Raw genomic sequence first — 22,017 nt, 5'->3', positions numbered from 1 at the left:
CCCCCCCCCCCCCTCGCAGTTGTCTGTTCTCAGTGTCTATTTGCTGCATCTTGTTTCTTTGTCCGCTTCTGTTGTCCTCAGCAGCTCGGGAAGTGTGGGCGGCACCATTCCTGGGCAGGCTGCACTTTCTTTCGCGCTGGGCGGCTCTCCTTGCGCGTGGGGCTCCCCTACGTGAGGGACACCCCTGCGTGGCGCGGCACTCCTTGCGCGCATCAGCACTGCACATGGGCCAGCTCCACACGGGTCAAGGAGGCCCGGGGTTTGAACCGCAGACCTTCCATGTGGTAGACGGACGCCCTAACCACTGGGCCAAGTCCATTTCCCTGTTGTTTTTTTAAGTACTCGGGCTGGGGATTGGATCAGGACCTTATATGTGGGAAAGCCAGCACTCAACCACTGAGCCACATCAGCTCCCCTGAGTTGGGATGTTTGTTTGTTGTTTTGTTTTTGTTTTTAGGAGGCACTTTGGGACCGAACTTGGGAGCCATATCTGCTCCCCACAGAAGCTTCTTGAAGCAGAGATTGGTTTGCTTGCCTTAGTATCCCCAGAATCTACAATCATGTTTGCTTGCATGTAATAAATGTCTAATAAACTGATGTAGAGCTATTTCACAGTACTATAGCTTACTAGCTAGTACACCATGGTCAGGGGTCAGGCCTCAGCCAAAGCAACTGGCAATCTTTCTGTATCTTTTAAATTTTGTACTATAAGCATGTATTATTTATCTTCTAAATGTAATTTTAAAAGGAATATAGTTACACTGTGGCAATCATTAAGAACAAATGGGTACTGGGACAAGTGAACTTGAGGTAAAATTTACACCAACAGCATCACATACAAGTATTTTTAAAATGCTATATTTCAAATACTGTAAAGAGCAGTGAAAACTTTTAGATGACTCAGTGTAGTTACAGCTTTGCCAGATATCTGACAAAGTGTAAAAACTGATAAAAATTATTTCATGAAATAGGAGTGGAAAAAAGTATTACTGTTCTGATTGAATGTTAAATTAGTAAAATATCACATTATAAAGTATCTCACCACTTAACTTACATCTCTACAAATCACATATTTATGTAAGCCAAAAACTTTTTTTGGAAATTGCCTTTTACTTGAGGTGTATGGTAATTTAAATTACATAGGACCAGGGAGGTTTTTTCCCTTTAAAAGGGCTGCAAACATTATTCAAATATGAGAAATATCCCCAGTCTTTTTTCTCCTCTTCAACTGCAAACATCCGATCAATTAATACCATTCCTAGGGAAGTGGATGTGGCTCAAGTGACTGAGTTCCTGCCTACCACATGGGAGGTGGTCCTGGGTTCACTTCCCTGTGCCTCCTGGAGAAGACGAGCAAGACAGCGAGCTGGCACGACAGGCAGGCATAGCAAGCTGACACAGTGAGATGACACAACAAGGAGACACAAAGAAGACAGACAATGGAAGACACAGCAGGGAGCTGAGGTGGCTCAAGTGATTGAGTACCTCTCTCTCACATGGAGGATCCAGGTTCAGTTCTTGGTGCCTCCTAAAGAGAAGATGAGCAGACACAGAGATCACAACAAATGGACAGAGAGTAGACAGCGAGAGCAAAACAACGAAGGGCAGGGAATAAATACATACATCTCAAAAAAAAACAACAACAAAAAACCACTCCTATCTATTCTCGTCTGTATCCACTGCTATTGTCTTGGTTCAAGCCCTCAACAATGTCCTACGTGAACACTGTTCTTGGTGAATTTCCCCTTTAAAAATCCTTCTCCACTACAAAATGAATTTTGTCTCCCCTGTTTCAGTTTTGCATACCTGGCTGGAGATGGTTTTAATCTCTCTTGAGCTGCACTCAAGATCTGGCCCTTAGTTACCCCTCCAATTTTCTATCCCTCTATTCTCATCTCACCTTTATACCTTGGTGATACTTTGTAATATCATGGCTTTGCATGGCATGGATAAACCAGTATCAGTCAAATCAATCCCCTCATTTTTCTTGACAACATATCAAATACATTCCTTTCTGTTAAGTCCTGAACCTTCCCCTCCCTCCTATTCTGAAGGAACTATAGAAACATATACGTAGTATTTGTATTTTACTTTGTTATTTATTTATTTAACTTTCTTATTTTGGTTTGTGTTCCATGGGGTCTTAATCTCTAACCTTGTCTCTGCTAGCTGTTCTAGCTTTGAAAAGTCACTTAACTGGCCCATTTCTCAACTTTCTCATTCCAGTAATCTCTCCCAAAGCTCTCAGTCAAGCTGAACCAAAAGTTTTGAAGTTCTAGGATGTACAAATTCATATTCTCACCATGAGAAAACACACTTAAAAAAAAAAAAATGAAACCTTTAAAAAAATGAAAAAAAAAAAACAACAACCAAAAAACTAACTAAACAAGGAAAACAAGAAACAAAAACATAAAACAAAAAGAAATCACAAACAAACAAAGACAAACAACAATGCAACTCTCTTTCAGGGATGGCAGAGAGTTCCTATGTCCCAATAGACAACCTTATGTTAGGTAATTAAAAACAAACTCATGGGGGAAAACGGCAGAAATTTTATGAACAGTTTCAAAGACTCTTGGGTTTCTATTTTCTTACTGATAAAAGCCTGAGTTTCTGTTTTAGTACTTTACTAACATGTTTCTTTAAGCCTTTTTCTTGGAATACTTTCAAACATACAGGACAGTTACAAAAATAACACAAACCCCATACAGAGAACGCCAATGCACCCTTATCCCCATCATTCCCAGATCCACCAATTTCAACATTTTGCCACATCATTCTATTAATCCATCTACCTATAAATCCATTTTCTGAACACTTGCAGGTAGACTATATACATGCTCCTTGAACACTTAATATTGCCATATACACTTCCTAAGAACAAGGGTATTCACTAAATGTAAATACCTTGAGCACAATTATCAAGTTCAAGAAATTTAACAATGATACAAAACTTACAGACTATTTTCCAATTTCCATTGGAGCCTTTACTCCTCCCCTTTTAAATCCCACCCAGGATCATGTATTACATTTGTCATTGTCTCTCTCTTTTTTAAAATTTATCCCCCCCTCCTTGTTTGCACTTGCTGCCTGCTCTGTCTGTTTGTCTACTCTTTATGAGGCACCAGGAACCAATCCTGGGACCTACAATGTAGGAGGGAAGTGCTCAATTGCTTGAGCCACCTCAGCTCCCTGCTTTTGTCTTTCCTCTGTGTCTTTGTTGCGCCATCTCGTTGCATCAGCTCACTGCACTTGCCCATCGCGCCAGCTCACTGCCTTGCTGGTCTTCTTTAGGAGGCACCGGGAGCTGGATCCAGGACCTCCCATGTGGTAGGCGGGAGCTCAATCGCTCGAGCCACATCTGGTTCCTGTCATTGTCTCTTTGTTTTCTTTTCTTTTCAGTGGTGGGTCTGTATATACAACATAAACTTTTCCTTTTTAACCATTCAAGGCACACCATTCAGTGGGATGAATCACATTCACAATAGTACCCTCACCACCTTCTATTACTAAAACTTTCCCATCTGCCCAAACAGAAACCCTATGCCATTTATGCATTGACTCCCCATTTTCCCTGCTCCTGCTCCCCACCCCTGGCTACCTGTACTCTTAATTTCTGTCTCATTGAGCTTACATATTCTCCTATATTTTCTTTGTAGCTACCATAGGGTTTACATTTAACATCTTAAATCTATAATAAACTCATTTGCTTGGATACCAACTGAACTTCAACAATATACACAAGCTATGTTCCTATGCCCCTCTGCCCCCCACCTTTATACAGTTCTTGTCACAAGTTACATGTTTATACATTATGAATACAAAACCAATTATTTATCATTATATTTTATGCATTTGCCTTCTAGATCCTGTAGGAAGTAAAAAGTGGAGTGATAGGGGAGCGGGTATAGCTCAAGTGGTTGAGCATCTGCTTCCCACATACAAGGTCCTGGGTTCAATCCTCAGTACTGCCTAAAAACAAATGAAAAAAACCAACTCTCATTGGGGAGTAGATGATGTTCAGTGGTTGAGCACCTGCTTCCCATGTACGAGGTCCTGGATTCAATCCTTGGTACCTCCTAAAAAAAAAGTGGAATGACAAAACAAAAATAGTATTGGCATTTACATTTACCCATGTTGTTACCCTTACCAGAAATCTTTACCTCTTCATTCAGCTTGGATCTATTGTCTATTACCCTTTCCTTTCAACCTGCAGAACTTCCTTTAACATGTTATAGAGACTATCTAGTGGTGATGAAGTCCCTCAGTTTTTGTTTATCTGGGAATGTCTTAATCTCTCCCCCATATTTGAAACACTGTTTCATTGGATACAGAATTCTTGGTGGTTTTTTTTTTTTGCTTTTAACACTTTAAATATGTCTTCCTATTGCCTTATTGTCTCCATGGTTTCTAATGATAAATCGGCACTTAATCTTATTGAAGCTCCCTTGTATTTGACATATTGTTTCTCTCTCATGGCTTTCAGAATTTTTTATCTTTTAGCATTCAATGGTCTGATTATAATACGCCACAGCATGAGTCTATGGATTTATCCTGTTCGGAGCTCAATGAGTGTCCTGGGTGTGTATATTCATGTCTTTCACTAAATTTGGGGAGTCTTCAGCCATTATTTCTTTGAATATTCTCTCTGTCCCTTTCTTTTTTCCCCTTCTGTAACTTCTACAATGTGTACAAAGGTCTACTTAATGGTGCTCCACAGGTTCCTCAGGTTCTATATTCTTCATTCTTTTTTCTTTCTGTTTCTTAGACTTGATGATTTCAATGATCTTATCTTCAAATTCACCAATTCATTCTTTTGCAGCTCCAATCTGCTGTTCATCTACTCTAGGGAATTTCTAATTTTTGTTACTGTAGTCTTCAGCTGTTTGGTTCCTTTTCATAACTTCCATCTCTCTATTGATAATCTCTTTATAGTCATCTATCATTTTTCTGATTTCCTTTAATTCTTTGTTCATGTTTTCCTTTAGGTTTTTTAATATCTTTAGGACTTTTTTTACTCATTGATGGTCCTCATTAATGGTTTCTCATGGTTTAATCTCCTTTGCCTGGGCCACGTTTGTTTATATATTTTCTAATGTTCTGTTGAATCCTGGAAATTTTGATATTTTAATGCGTTATTGCTGGGATTTAGACTCTGAGGCATCTGTTCCTTAAGGTAAAATCCAGCTAGTATTATGACAGAGCTTTCCTTGAAGGCCAAGAGCTGACCCCGCACCTCCCCCCCCCCACACAGGAACACCTTCCCCAGTCTTAGCAGACTGACCTTGTGGTAGTGCTCTTCTGTTGGGCTTATTTATACAATAAATGTAGAGACTAGCTCCAGGCTGAAGTGTAAGGACCTCCATAATCTTTCTGCCATGTGGCCCTCTTCCCTAGGAAAGTTTCCTCAGGGTCTCAAGTACTATATTGTATGTCCTACAGTCAGCAATCCCTTGCCCCAGGCAGTCATTACTTACCTGCTCTTCCCACAATGTTCTGTAGGAGAGTTCTATGAGCTGCCTCGAACACACAAGACAAGCCCAGGGACTGATTACAAGGCCACCAGAGAGACTGGGCCAAACATTCATGCTCACAGTACGTGCCCAAGGATAAATCTGTTTCCTCCAGAAATGGAATCACTGGGAGTATGAGCTGGTGAGAGGAGGAAGAAGGGGCCAGTCAGGAGACCACAAACTCCTACACTTTTAAGTGGCCTTTTTTTAAAATTTGGCACTTGCCCTGTTACCGCAATCATGTTTTCTGGAGACTCAAGAAATGTTTCTGCCAGTTCTTACTAGCTGTTCCAAGCATGGGGGAGGCAGACAGACAGACCTCTGAAGCATCTCGTGCCACCATTCTGAGCTTTCCTAATATTTCTATATTATGTCCAATTACATAGCGTTGTATTACTATACTTTCAAAAAATGCTGATCTAGAACTTCAGTGTCTATTGTATTCTGCCATTTTAATATACTTATCTACACAGCAGTTTGTGACTGTGAAGGTTAAAATGTTCCTAAAAGCAGACTACTCTGGTTGCTTGTTCTAGCAGAAAGAAGCAGGAACTAATTATTACTTCACTTCTGCCTCTTAATGAACCCTAAAACTTGCTTCTCAAGGCACCTATCAAACCTTTTTCTTTTCAGACAATTAAGTAGCTGAACTTACACTACTACTTTGGCTCCTGTTTCTCTAGCTCACAATGCCCTAAAGCACTATATAAAAGGCACAGAGAACATGCTGATGGTGGAGTGAAATTCACTTCTGCTATAATAGTAACCACTGCTGACTGCTTGCACTCATTTTGAAATTTATTCAAAAGGAAATTTAACCAAAAAGTAACCAATGCATACAAATAGTTGTTGTCACCCTTTCCACCATGCTCCAATTAACAGAATTCGAATGTTACTGCCACAGGAACCACTTAGAGAATTTGTGGTTTCTGAAGTAAAATAAAGAGGAGCCAGTGTAGCTCAGTGGTTGAATGGCTGCTTCCTACGCACGAGGTAACGGGTTTAATCCCCAGTACCTCTTTTAAAAATAAATAAATAAATAAATAAAATGAAGTAATATGAAAATACTAAGAAAACCAGGAGTTGTTTTTGTTTTTGTTTTTGAGGTACAGGGGTTAGGGATTGAATTTGGGACCCTAAATGTGGGAAGCCAGGACTCAACCACTGAGCCATATTGGCTCCCCTGAGTTGGTTTTTTTGTTTGCTTGTCATTTTTGTTTTTAGGAGGCACCGGGGACCAAAACCGGGATTTCCCCTGTGGAAGCAGGCGCTCAACTCTTTTGGCCACATCCATTCCCCAGCAATCCTGATCTAGCCAATGATCAGATAAGCTGGCCTATTAACAATAAAGTCTATCCCAAAGTCTATTCCTAACTGCCTACATTTTTTTCCACTTTATTATACTGCATAAAATGCTACCAATTAAGAGATTAATTGGATAAACATCCAGTTAAAAATATAGTTATTTATTGAAAGAGTTAAGGCAGTATTATTTCACAATGTGAATGAATTCAATCATATTGCTTCCTCCCAAAACCTAGTAACATATAGAGAATAAGGCATTATTTAGTAGAAAAGAAGAGATGTTAAGTAGCTGTAGTGTCCCAAGTGCCTTCGTAGTATCCAAGGGGGAAAGGTAAGAAAGAATCACATTAACTGACACATGGGGCTATCTTAGGGCACCAAATAGACACAGGGTACCCGGTGACAGGATCACCAAGTAGCTGAAACAAATGTATCAATATTTTCCCTCTGGCTGGTCCTATCACTAATAACCAATGAAGATTCAGATTCGTAATGTTTCCTTCAGGTCATACGCAGGTTGGGGAGCATGATACAGACATTAGGAGCTTAGGATGCTACTCAGATAAAATTGGATTTGAATCTTAGTTCTGTATTCAATAGTTGTGTGAATTTCAGCAAGCCACTTAATTTCTGTAGGTCTCACTTTTTACAACAATAAAATGAGATAATACCAACTTCAGTATTTTCTGTGTAGATTAAGAAAATTCACATTAAAGAACAAGGCACATTTTTGGAAAATAGTTAAATAACAAAGATCACCACAAGTTACATGGTACTCAAGCTAAACATCAGTGATGTATGAAAAATACTGGAAGCATGAAGTGTGAATATTTATATATAGCTTATGGAAAACTACAATTTGTCAGATAGCAAACAGAGGAAAACATTTCACAGTTTTCTTTCCCTTACTTATTTAATGCTATGAACATGTGTTTCACTCATGGTAAGCACTCATTTTTTTAAAAAAAGGAATACAATGAAGAAAGTAAAAAACTATTACAATAGAAAAAAAGTTAATATTATAGATAAAGAATAAAATAACACATAAAAGGGATCTGCTCCAAAGAAATATGTAATAACTAAGCAGCATTCCAGTGACTGAGATGTATCAAGAGCTGATGCAGAGGCAGTAGAAAACCTGACTAAATTATAGGTGGGCTGTTATTTCAAAATTTCCAAGATCCACAGATCTATGGAACTAAAGATGAAAACAGAATTCATTAAAATGGATGCAACAGGAAAACACTTTAAGACAAAAAGAATAAATCAAGGAAATAATTGTGGTATTTTGGGTTGGGGAAACCAACACTCAAGGCCAAGGATTAGAGGGAGGATGGGGAAAGCCCTATCATTAATCCTTGCTTTACCATTTAATGGAAAACTCTAAGCTGAAGGCAATATATCCCTAAAGCAACCCTTTCATATCTCTGGTGACAACATGACAGGATGACTATCACTGGAACTTGTCAGAACAGTGATCTGCAAGAGAATGCCACTAAACAAAGATTTTTAAAAAGGAAGCACATGCTAAATGCTGACAAGACTTTAGAAAGCAGTGTGAGAGAGGGGCCCAAGAAGGAAAATACACCTTTCACTTTCTTAAATAAAGCTAAAATACCTGATCCACCTGTGCTTGTTTAATCAGTCATTCTTGGTGTTATCACCTTGAGTATCATTTTAGAAACAGAAGATAATTAAGGGAAGCGGACTTGGCCCAGTGGTTAGGGTGTCCAGCTACCACATGGGAGGTCCGCATTTCAAACCCCGGGCCTCCTTGACCTGTGTGGAGCTAGCCCACGCACAGTGCTGATGTGCGCAAGGAGTGCCCTGCCATGCAAGGGTGTCCCTGCGCTGGGGAGTCCCACGTGCAAGGAGTGTGCTCTGTAAGGAGAGCCACCTAGCACAAAAGAAAGTGCAGCCTGTCCAGGAATGGCACTGCACACACGGAGGGCTGACACAAGATGGCACAACATAAAGAACCACAGATTCCCGTACGGCTGACAACAGAAGTGGACAAAGAAGATGCAGCAAATAGACACAGAGAACAGACAACTGGGGCAGGGGGAAGGGGGGAGAAGGGGAGAGAAATAAATAAAAAAAATAAATCTTAAAAAAAAAAAGAAGATAATTAAAAGTTTCAGTGGCTCTTTTTTCTCAATTTTTTTAAAAGATTTTTTTTATTTATCCACCCCTTCCTCCCCCCCGCCGCCGCCCCAGTTGTCTGTTCTCTGTCTCTATTTGCTGCGTGTTCTTTCTTTGTCCGCTTCTCTTGTCAGCGGCATGGGAATCTGTGTCTCTTTTTGTTGCGTCATCTTGTGTCAGCTCTCCGTGTGTGCAGCATCATTCCTGGGCAGGCTGCACTTTCTTTCACACTGGGCGGCTCTCCTTACGGGGCGCACTCCTTGCGCGTGGGGATCCCCTACGCGGGGGACACCCCTGCATGGCACGGCACTCCTTGCGTGCATCAGCACTGTGCATCAGCACTGTGCATGGGTCGGCTGCACACAAGTCAAGGAGGCCCTGGGTTTGAACTGTAGACCTCCCATGTGGTAGACAGATGCCCTAAGCACTGGGCCAAGTCCGCTTCCCTCAGTGACTCTTAATGCCAGAAAGTATTAGGAGCATTTATTAGGTCTGTGCAAAAGTAATTGCGGTTTTGCATTGCTGAAATTTGCCACTGATACTGGCATACATTCTTAAATAAATGTGGTTATGTTATACATCATTTTAATGTACATTTCTCACTTTTTGTTTTTTTGCTAAAGACTTATTACTTGCTGTTTATTTTATATTTATTTTAGACTAAGGAAATGATGTTAGGCAAAAAGCAAATTCTAGTGATTTTCTTGAGTTAAAAATGGGTCATAAAGCAGTGGAGACAACTTGCAACATCAACAACGCATTTTACCCAGGAGCTGCTAACCAATGTACAGTGTAGTGGTGGTTCAGGAGTTTTGCAAAGGAGATGAGAGCCTTGAAGATGAGCATAGTGGCCGGTCATCGAAGTTGACAACCACCAATTGAGAGCAATTATCGAAGCTGATCCTCTTAAACTATACGGGAAGTGGCCAAAGAATTCAACATCAACCATTCTACGGTCATGCAGCATTTGAAGCAAATTGGAAAACTGAAAAAGCTTGGTAAGCGGGTGACTCATGAGCTGACCGAAAATCAAAACAATTGTTTTTAAGTGTTGTCTTTTCTTATTCTACACAACAACAACGAACCATTTCTTGATCAGACTGTGATGTGACACAAAGTGGATTTTATGCGACAACCAGCTCAGTGACCGGACTGAGAAGAAGCTCTAAAGCACTTCCCAAAGCCAATCTTGCATGAAAAAATGGTCATGGTCACTGTTTGGTGGTCTGCTTCTAGTCTGATCCACTACGGCTTTCTGAATCTGGGTGAAACCATTACATCTGAGAAGCATGCTCAGCAAATCAATGGGATGCACCAAAAACTTCAATGCCTGCAGCTAGGACTGGTCAACAGAAAGGGCCCAATGCTTCTCCATGGTAACTCCCAACCGCACTGTCACACAACCAATGCTCCAAAAGTTGAACAAATTGGACAACAAATTTTGCCTCATCCACTATATTCACTTGATCTCTCGCCAATCGACTACCACTTCTTCAGGCATCTCAACAACTTTCTGCAAGGAAAATGCTTCAACAATCAGCAGGATGCAGAAAATGCTTTCCAGGAGTTTGTCGAATCCCGAAGCACGGAGTTTTACACTACAGGAACAAACTTGTTTCTCACTGGCAAAAATGTGTTGATTGTAACGGCCCTATTTTGATTAATAAAGATGTGCCTGAGCCTAGTTATAATGATTTAAAATTCACGGTCCAAAACCGCAATACCTTTTGCACTAATCTAATATAAAGTGAGCGACTATTTCTGGTGTTTCTTGACTGGAGATTGAAAGACACTACTGACACTTAGTGGATATAAGTCAGGCATGTTGTGGTAGGCTGAAAAATGGCCTCCAAAAGATACCCACGTCTTAATTCCTGGAACCTGTGCATATTACCTTATATGCCTACACACACACACATGCACAAAAGGATCTTTGCAGATGATTAAATTAAGGATCTTGAGATAGGGAGATTATGCTATATATCTCTGGATATCTGGGTGGCCCTAAATGCAATCACAGGTATTATAATAAAAAGGCAGTAGAGGGAGATTTTACCACAGACACACAGAAGAGAAGGGGTTAGGAAGACCAACGAAAGTAAAATTTAAAGATGCTGGCCTTGAGTATTGGCCAGCCAGAAGCCAAGGAATGCCAGAAGCTCAAAGAAACAAGGAACAGATTGTCGTTTAAACCCTGTGGAGGGAATGCAGCTCTGCCAATACACTGATTTAGGCCCAGTGATACTGATTTTCAGGCTTCTGGCCTCCAGAACTGTGAGAAAATGCACTGCATTGCTTTAAGCTACACAATTTCTGGTAATTTCTTACAATAGTCACAAGAAAATAGCGTAAGTGCTAAACTTTCTACAATGAATGGAAAAGTCCTACATTAACGAAAAACTGTCCTACTCAAAATGCAAGCAATACTTCCATTGAGGAACATAAAGAAGTGAAAGTTAACAGAGAGGGAAGGGGAAAAGGAGGACTTTTATGATTTAAGGTTGTAGCAATTTGATATGGTTATGAATTCCAAAAATAGATATTGGATTATGTTTGTAATCTGGTCTGTACCTGAGCATGATTAAGTTATGATTAGGGCTTTGATTGGGCCATGTCATTAGGGTACGCAGATAAAAGACACAGCTAAGGACAGAGTTGAGGGTTTTTGATGTTGGAGTTTGGTGCTGAAGCCTTAAACTGGAGTTCCGGGAAGTAAGCAAAGGATGCAGAAGCAAGTCCCAGGAAGAAAGCAACACTGAACCCAGAGAAAAGCTTGAACCCTCGCAGACGTCAGCAGCCATCTTGCTCCAACACGTGAAAACAGGCTTTCGTGAGGGAAGTAACTTATGTTTTATGACCTGGTATCCGTAAGTTCCTGCCCCAAATAAATACCCTTTATAAAAAATTAACCAATTTCTAGTATTTTGCATCAGCACCCCTTTGGATGACTAATACAAAGGGAAAGGAACAGTGATAAACATGTAGTCAAATTACAAGTTTTACCTAAATATAATCAGAGGTAATAATTATTGATAGGTCAGCTGTAAAGAATCTGGACTTCTATCTTATATAATAAAGAGCTTATCTTTTAAAAAATGCTAATGAAACAAGTTTGAAGACTTAAAAAATGGCCTTATTTTGAGGTTCCAAAATATGGGTAGCAGCAGGATATCCTAACCTAAACCATAATCCAAACTCTGGTATGCATCCCATTTTACTGTTTCTTACCATATGCACCCTTTTTCTTTCTTTATCCCTTATAATGTCTTCCTTCCACCTGTTTTAAGCCTGCTAATGGTGCCAAAGGACATAACTTAATCTAGTTCATGGCACACAATTCGTAAGTGGCCATTTCCTTGCTGCCGTTGCCTTGTTCGTACCTTCTCTCCATTAAACACCTGAGAAAGGAAACTGCTCAAAAATCTGTAATGCAATCCATATCTCCACCTTAGCTATAAAGAAGTTATTCCAAACTTTAACAGTCCCTGATGTTAATTTTCTACAGTACTTTCAATGCCAAAAGGATAGTTTCTTCACTACCATCAAGGAACCAAACAGTCAGAGATTACAAACAAAATTCCCCTAGAGACCCCTTCTGTCCCAAAGGGCAGGAGCATAGAAATGCAGGGACACAAGGGTTACTTTCTGGTTCCACATATTCCCTAGGAATGACATCAAAGTAAGTCAGAGGAAATGAGAGTAGGTGATGGGTGAGAGAAATAAGGTGAAATTTTAACCTCCTCAGTCAACCATCCTGAAGTTTTTAAGCATTCAACAATAGAAAACATTTTTAAAATTTTACACACAGAAAACTAAATTTACTAAGCACAAAGGGCACAAAATGAGTAAGGCAGGGGATGGATTAACAAGTAAATATTTGTTGGATCAACAAAAAGAACTACAGTGGAGGAAGTAATGACATGGTAGAAAATGTCTGAGAGTAAAAACACCAGTGTTCTTATAGTTCCTGTTCTGCTATTACCTATGCCAGTGCTACCTCAACTGTAGTCTTCAAATCAGCTATATATTACTGGTCCATGACAAAATAAAAATAGAAATGACAGTTAAAGCATTCAGGAACTTTTATAGCAATTTTAAAGGGTAATTTATGTCTATTGAACCTAATAATGAAAAGCCAGGCCTTGTAAGAAGATTTACAGATGGAAAATTGTCATATGAAAAAATACCCAGTATCAATAGCAATTACGGAGATGCAAGTTAAAACCAAAATGGATACTGTATTAGTCAGCCAAAGGGCTGCTGATGCAAAGTACCAGACACTGGTTGGTTTTTATAAAGAGTATTTATTTGGGGTAGGAGCTTACAGATATCAGGCCATAAAGTATAAGTTACTTTCCTTACGAAAGTCTATTTTCACGTGTTGAAGCAAGATGGCTGCCGACATCTGCAAGGATTCAGGCTTCCTGGGTTCCTCTGTGCTCAGCTCCTGTTTTCTCCACAGGGTTAGCTGTAGACTATCAGGGGAACTGCTCTGTCTCTTTTCCCAGGCCTCCAGCTTAAGACTTTAGCATCAAACTCCAACACCAAAACTCCAACATTAAGAACCCTCAACTCTGTCCTTTGCTGTACCTTTCTTTTATCTGTGAGTCCCCACCCACCAAGGGACAGGGACTCAACACCCTAATGACATGGCCCAATCAAAGCCCTCATCATAACTCAATCATCCCAGGTACAGAACAGATTACATACATAATCCAACATCTATTTTTGAAATTCATAACCATATCAAGCTGCTATACTCCATCCTCTGAATTCCAAAAAGACAGTACAATATTTTTTAAAAAACCTTAAATTAGTAAGAATGCAAATACTAAATCATATCACAATCATTTTAAAGAAATAGTTTGTCTTGGGGCAAAGTCTGGTCTGCTATAGACCTCTGAAACTTACAAAACAATTCACCTGTTTCCAATACACAAATGTACAGACAAAGGATAAACATTTTAATTACAATAAGGAGAAACTGGGAGGGAAACATGAGTCATGGGTCCTCAATAGTTCAGTAAACCTGCAGGGCATCTTCCATTCGATTTCAGTCTGAGAATCATTCTTAAAATGATAGCTTCTTCTCCTTGGTGCCTTATAGGAACCCATCCTTTCCACAGGCTTGCCCAATGGCCATTTTCTTGGTTCCACCCTCATCAAGCACCTGGGTGTCCACCAAGCTCCAGACCTCACCCTCCAAGAGTGTTGGGGTGATTGCCACACCTTACCCAATCTTTGGGTTAGAGTCTTAACCCCCCCTAGTACAGTGATACGAGACAACATTCCCCCTAACCTCTGGCATAGAGGCTCAACCCACTCAGACCCAACGAGTTGACCACCAGGCCTTCCCTAACCTTTGGCATGCAGGCTCAACCCTCTCAGAGCAACAAGTTGACCACCTAGTCTTCCCTAATCTACAGGGGACAGGTCCACCCCTCTCAGACCTGTGGGGTGCTAACCTTAACCACCATAATCCTTGGGGAATGTGTTCCACCCTCTCTGTACCCTGGGGTGGCAAAACCCTCCTCAAACACCAGGTGGGAACATCCACCCTCTTCAACTGCTGGTGCAAACTCACCCTCTCTGTACACAGGGGTGGGGTTCCTCTCTTGGCCCAAGGTGATGTCTTAATTCCAGATCTCAACTTCCATGGTTTTCCTCTTGAATTCGTTTCCCTTTCTTTCTTTTTTTTTTAAGATTTATTTTTTTATTTCTTTCCCCTCTTCCTCACCCCCCAGCACACCCCGAGCTGTCTGCTGTGTCCATTCGCTGTGTGTTCTTCTGTGACAGCTTCCATCCTTATCAGCGGCACCAGGAATCTGTGTTTCCTTTTGTTGCGTCATCTTGCTGTGTCAGCTCTCCATATGTGCGGTGCCATTCTTGGGCAGGCTGCACTTTCTTTCGCACTGGGCAGCTCTCCTTACGGGGCGCACTCCTTGCGTATGGGGCTCCCCTACGCAGGGAACACCCCTGCATGGCAGGGCACTCCCTGTGAGCATTAGCACTGCGCATGGGCCAGCTCCACACAGGTCAAGGAGGCCCGGGGTTTGAACCGTGGACCTCCCTTGTGGTAGGCAGATGCCCTATCCATTGGGCCAAGTCTGCTTCCCTCATTTCCCTTTCAGTCTGTCTTTTCCATGCCCCTTTTACTCCAGGCTGACAGTGGTTTTGTCCATACAGCTCTCTCAAAAAGTCTGCTGGTTTAGCATTCAGGAAGCAGGGGTACAAGTCATCAGACAGTAAGCTTTCCACAAGCCTTTCTGACACAACTGCATCTTCAATCCTGACTTACAGGTTCAAAGTTTAGTTAAGTCCTCCAATGGGACACTTTCATCTGGGAGCTTGATTTCCAGAGATTTGGAATTTTCAGAATCAGTGCCTGTTTTCTTTGTGCCTGACAGTTCAGTCCTCAGCATATCTCTCTTGTCTAGCATTTTGCTATAAGCTGTATTCTCCAGGTTTACTTTGGAAATGTCTTCAGCTAAATGCCCAGGCTTGCCATTTTCAAATTCTACCTTCCATTAAACACCAGGAGTTAATCTTGCTAAGTTCTCTGCAACTTTAAAACACAGATCGCCTTTCCTCTAGTCTCCAATAATAGTTTTATCATTTACTTCTAAGACATCATAAAAATTCTCTTTAGCATCCATATTGCTAACAACAGTTTCTTCAAAGTGATCTAGTCCTTTTCTATCAAGCATCTCACAATTCCTCCAAAAAACACCCCTTACCCATTTATAAAACTATTCCAGCATTTCGGTAATTACAAAAGCACTTCCTCACTCCTTGGTATGAAATTCTGTATTAGTCAGCCAAAGGGGTGCTGAGGCAAAATACCAGAAATTGGTTAGTTTTTATAAAGGGTATTTATTTGGGATAGGAGCTTACAGATACCAGGCCATAAAGCATAAGTTACTTCCCTCACGAATTTTTGGAATTCATAAACGTATCAAACTGCTACAGATACCATTACACACCTACTAGAATGGCTTTTAAAAATTGGTCATACAAGTGCTGACAAGAATTCAGAGCAAGAAGAACTCTCAAATATTGCTGACAGGAATGCAGAAAGTTATAGCCACTTTGGAAAACAAGCAGTTTCTTACAAAGTTTAACATATACCTATCATACGATCCAGTAATCTAATCCCATTCCTAGGTATCATTCAAAGGAAATGAAAATTTATATTCACATTCCTATACACAAATGTCTAGCAGTGTTTATGATCTCCAAAAACTAGAAACAGCATAAATGTCCTTCGTTAGATAAACGGATAAGCAAACTATAGTATATGGCCAATAAAAAAGAAGGAACTGTTCATACAACATGAATGAATCTCAAATGCAGGCTCAAAAGGCTACATATTACATAATTCCATTTATATTAATTCTGAAAGGGAAAAAATGATAAAACAGAAAATACTTTAGGCTACAGTGAGAGGGGATGACTATAGAGAGGCAAGAAGGATTTTTTGGAGGGTGATGAAACTGCACTGCATCTTGATTTTGGTTGGTTACACGACTGTACGCACTTAAAAAAAACAACAACAAAGGTAAATTTTACTGTATGTAAATTATAACTCAATTTTTAAAAGAATTTGCACTTGTATTTTGCATGGCTTTTATTTTTTCATTTTTCAAGTAATTATACTTCATTTTACAAAAGTATTGGTCCATGTGAATTGGACTTTTATTTTTAAAGGTCCTTTCTAATAATAAATTTGAGAAATATACGTAACCCTATGTCACTTTACTTCTCTGGGCCTCCAATTTCTCACTTGTATCCTCAGGAATGGGTCAAAATGGATTCTAAGATGTCTTCCAGCCCTAAGGGAAAAAAAATCTATGAATATTCCTGATTTCCTGTTGTGCCTACCTAATATGTGAAGTATCACTACACTCCTGGTTTTCCTACATCCTGGTTTCTTCTTAGTCTTCTCTGAACCTTCTTCTTTTGCAGTCTCTTCAAGATTAATGTACTTCAGCTTTGTGTCCTTCAGACTCTTCTTTTCTCATACTCTACTCTCTGCTGCAAAATGCCAACCAATTTTATAGCTACAACTGCCATCAGTATGACTCTTCAGATCTCATTATTCTTTCTAGACCCAAATCTCATTTACTTATTAAAGAGCTCCCTTTGGAAATCCCACTGATAGCAAATTAACTTATCCAAAACTGAACTAACCAACTTGTTCCCAAATCTCTTCTTTCCATAACTTTATTAATAGCACCATTATATACGCAGATGTCCAAAACAGAATTCAAAGTTTCACTGTCACTCCTACAACTTCTTCCCACATCTTTCAGAGTTCAGTTCTCTGCCACTTATTTCAGGACATGGTTCCTTTCTTGGATTGATCTCGTAGTCTACATCTCTTCTCCACTACAGTCACGTGGTTTCTTTTTAAAAACCCAAATCTGATTATTTAACTCCCCCAATTAAAACCCTTCATTGACTCCCCACTACACTCAGACTATAGCCCAGATTTCTTAACATGGCTTACAAGGTCCTTCCTGATCTGGTCCCTGCTTATCTCTTTAACTCCATTTACTGCATCTTCTGCTAGCTTTGCTCTGTTTATTTGGAACTATCATCAATCCCCTAAATCCATGTCATTCCCTTCTCTTCTCTGTGTGTGTCCCTCTCTCCTACAGGCCTGTGCACATGTTGCTCCTGCCAGAAACATATCTTCCTAGATAAGTTATCCTCCAAGTTTTAGCTAAGAAATGATTTTTTCTAGAAAGTCTGTCTTGACCTCCCTCTTTTACAAACCCACAATACCTCCATACCATTCTTTCACTGTATTTCAGTGCCTATTTACAAGTCTATATTCCCATTTAACTTTAAGATTTTTGAGAACAGAGACCATGTCCTATCCTTAGTAGTATCCTCAGGATTTGAACCATGCCTTGGGCACAAAGTAATTTAATAATAAATACTGAAATTATTTGTAAGATTCCATTTATTATCTCCCTTAAATTTCTGCTCAAGCTATTATGATCTTTTGAAGTAATTCCTAAAATTCCAAAAGAACTTTCTTTTGATGTCTAGAACACTGGAGACCACCTTTCTGACACAGAGAACTTTAACACATCAATACTAATCCAAGTGAAATGTACTATAAATAATAGGAATTAAAACTGACCACAAAAAATAAATACTACACACATCAGTTTCTAATTTCTATAACGAATATGCAGTCACTCATCAATTTTAGAAAAATATTGAATTAAGGTCCTTTCTACAACTGAAGTTCTATAATTTCAAGAAGAATGTGAATGTCTACTACACACAAAGCTCTGTGAAATTCTAAACTAGCAACCTATTGTGCTGTTCTTAGTCTCCACTTCTATTCCCTCATATTCTGTCTTTACCTTCTGATTCCTATTTTTACCTACTTTATAGATGTCTATATACCTTTACCTCATTAATTACCTGAATTCATTTGTGCATTTTGTATATGTGTGGCTGAGTATCAGCCCAAGTTAGTGTTAATAGGATACTACCATGTTAAAATATTTGTTTTTTTGGAATTACCTTCAAATTAGCAGCACATCCTTTTTCATGTTTTGAGAATTGATAAAACTTCTGAAAGAAGCCAACAACCATTCAAAGTCATGTATGATGAATATCAAAGAATATCAAATGGAATAAAATAAAATGTGGTATGACTATAAAGTAACAGGACTGAGTTTCTTATTTACATTTAAATGACTCCAAAGGCATCACATAGCTTCTCAGTGTGATTACCTTAAAGAACATCATTTTGTTGACTATTTGCTTATTAAAGACTTTGATCATGGGAAAATTGTTTATGATGTAATAGTAAATGAAAAATTCAGAATTCTAAATCATGCACATTAAGATCCACAATGTAAAAGTATATAAACAAGAATTGAAAGATCACATTTAAAATAAATAACTCTGATGTTGTGAGAGGTTTAGTTTTTGCCCCTTTATTCTAAATTATTTCATTTATATCTTTTCAATAATTTTTCTAAAAGCAAATTACTTTATACTCATAGATTATAGAGATGTGTTCTATTTAGTGAGAAATCTGACAAGAAATCTTTCAATTTCCCTTTCTATTCCTAAATGCCATGAAAAAAGGTAGATTGGCAGGATTTTTAAAGATGCAGTGCTTTTATCAGAATATTGAGCTTCCACATCTTTTTGAAATCAGAGGACAAGCGCTTAAGTTCAGATTCATTTAGCAATGAATAAAATACCTTTATATCATAAACACAGCAATTTAAAATATATGTCAAGAGAGATAACACCAAAATTTCTTTGTAAGATGTGAAAAAGGCTGAAGAGGGGTAGCCATGTGTTTCTAACGGTTAATCACTATCTTATAAAAAGAACCCCAAAATTTTTAATACAAATTCACAACATATTAAGAACAACTTAAGGTATTTTCCTTTTTGTAGATTTCCAGATATCAATATCTACTGAGGGACTCCAATTTAATTCAGGAATAAAAAGGCCTGAGACCAAGAAACAAACAGTGCAGACTAGCAGAGAGAAACAGAAAAGCTAAATTGAGTCAATTCAGCTTGGCACACTTTGGTTTTTGTCTCTCTCTAACATAAATGCTGAATTAGAAAAAATAATGTGAGGTTATGGCAGTCTGAGTTCCTGAAGGGGTAGCATTAAACATAAACTGAAATTATATAAATGGCATTTTAAATAAATCACCCCTAGAAACCCTAAAGAAAGGATGAATAATGGATACTTCTATATCTGATTCCCTACAAGGTTTTTTGTGTGTAAACATAATGCAGCAATGTTTACTTATATTCATAATAATTTTCTAATTTCCCCATAACGATGGGGTTTAGTTAGATACTGGGAAATACATTACATTTTTAATATATTGCAAAAGATTAAAGATTAAAATTATTATTAAGAGTATCCTATTCCTCACAGAAATTTTATTACGAATTTTACTTTATCAACTTTGACGTGGTGTTTCACACCCACAAGCTAGATAATGTATCAAACATCAGTTATTAACTGCAGAGTAGAAAAATAAAAATAGCTTTAATTATAAAACGTGGCTTCCATACAACCTGGAATGGTTAATACAAAGTTAAGATTTTACCTAACCAGATCTTGCAAAACAAATTCTAAGAAAGACCATTAAATATTCTCTGCATCTAACAAATTACCAGATTAAGTATATATCTGCTAAGGGAAGAAACTAACATTCTGACATAATAACAAACTAGAACGGCAAAATTACACTCAGGCACATGGAGTACTCTTCTCTCAAATCACTCCAAGGAGAACTTCATCATTTGCTCCGCCCTCTAATAACTCATGCAAAAAAAGTTCAGCACCGTCAGAGAGAAACAAGACATGGGGAATTCATACAATGGCTTAAGGCCTTTTCTCCAGGCGGTAAGATCTGCGTGTGCCCTTCGCAGGGGTCCAAAAAAAAAAAAAAAAAAAAGACACGCACACACACAAAACTAGGCCTAGGGTTTGGGGATACTGACACCCAGAAACAGATTCTCTCAGAGAAGTTTCTGCCGCCATCCCTATTTTAGCAGCAGGAGGCCCCGGCGCCATCGACTTGGTCTTTATGATTTTATTATGGGGAGGTGGGAATCGCCACCCAGGATTCTTCCAGGCTTCACAATTAAGTCCCCTCACTCTTCCCTTAAAATCCTTGTCCCTAAGGTACTCCTCACCAGCACCCTTTCTGGAGGACTAACCCCCGGGATCTGTAAAGGCGCTGCCGAACCCACCGGTGTCGCCGTTAAGGCGGGAGGGCCCGAACACGCCAGGGCCATGGCGATGGCTCCGAGGGGCCCAGAAAGGGGAAGGGCAAGCCAGGGACGGAGTGTGGGGGGTGGAGGGGTCGAAAGACCTGGTCTGGAAAGAAAGGAAAAAGGTGAGGTGATGCATTCTATCCCAAGCCTGCACAGAGAAGAGATGATGAAGGAGGGCGGTGGCCCGGGTGCGGCCCCCCACTCCTCCCGCCCCTAGGTCCCCGGGCCGGCGGGGACAGATGAGCTCGGCCCATTCGCACGGGATGGATTAGCAGGGGGTTGGGGTCTTGCTCAACACTGCGAGAAAAAAAGAGAACAAGGGTACCGGGAACGAGCGGGGGTCGGGGGGGTGGAGGGGTCTGTCTCCCGCCTAACCCGGGGACCCCGACGACGTCGTCGCCTCTTTCTCAAGAGAGAGGACAGTAGCTGTGAGTAAAGCCCGAGGGTGGAATGCATGAATGTAGGCGAAAGCCCGGGGCAGACCCGCCGCCCGCTCCGGACCGCAGTCTTCACCTTCCGGTAACCGCGTCTCTTACCGGTGATGGCGGTGAACTGCTGAATTAACCCCTTCAGCGCCGAGGACGCCGCGGAGCCCCCGTGGGCAGCCATCTTACCGCCGCCGCCGCTGCCGCCGAACAACAACACAGACACACACGGACCGCCCTCCCCCACCTCGCTGCGCCGTTTGCGCAGGCTCATTGACTGCCCCCACGCTCCGCCCCTCCCGCGGCGCTGCGCCGCTTGCGCAGGCGCACTTCGCGTCCTGTCCGGGAGCGCTCTCCCTGCCCTGCGGGTTGGTTGGTGGGTTGCTACCTGCTCCCTGCATCCTTCTGGGCAACCTCTGGTTTCCCCCCACTCCGCGCTCCAAGGCCAACCTCGTAGACGCGATATTGGTTCCTGGTTTCCGGAGGAAGCTTCGGTCTCGGCAGGTAGCAGATTCCCTGCGTTTCAAGTTCTTAAGTTTTACAGAAGACCCAACTACCGATAACAGTATGTGTTTTCGTATTTTGAGGCTCGCATCAAAATCCAAATCGTACTACATCAGCAGTGGAGCAACTCTAGTACAGGTTCCCCAACCTCTGTATTAATCGCTTTGCTCCCGGGTGCTGCGACCCTATCCCCCAGAAGGAAAATAGTAGAATCCTCTCAAGCCAAAAAAACATTGAGTGCAGTCTGGCACGTAGCGGGGTTTTAGTAAACGATTTTTCAGTCTCCTTTCTTTCAATAAATGTCAACGTGTTTCTCTCCTAAGGATTCCAATTAGTTTCCTTACG

General features: G+C 40.4%; 1 protein-coding gene across 2 annotated transcripts in view; it reads right to left on the bottom strand.

The window, feature by feature from the left end:
* The window catches only part of UBXN7 (UBX domain protein 7), an 87,392-nt gene extending 65,966 nt beyond the window's left edge, over positions 1-21,426 (bottom strand). Inside the window, exon 1 of one of the 2 annotated variants that reach the window (XM_004465865.4) lies at positions 21,280-21,426. In XM_004465865.4, the coding sequence (XP_004465922.2) occupies positions 21,280-21,352 (73 nt within the window). In that variant the 5' untranslated portion in view covers positions 21,353-21,426. The remainder of the gene's footprint in view (positions 1-21,279) is intronic. The other variant, XM_023590988.3, reaches the window with a different exon arrangement.
* Between the last annotated feature and the right edge of the window lie 591 nt (positions 21,427-22,017).

The sequence above is a fragment of the Dasypus novemcinctus genome, chromosome 4, assembly GCF_030445035.2.
Source record: "Dasypus novemcinctus isolate mDasNov1 chromosome 4, mDasNov1.1.hap2, whole genome shotgun sequence".
NCBI lineage: Eukaryota > Metazoa > Chordata > Mammalia > Cingulata > Dasypodidae > Dasypus > Dasypus novemcinctus.
This window is presented reverse-complemented; position numbering and strand designations above follow the sequence as displayed.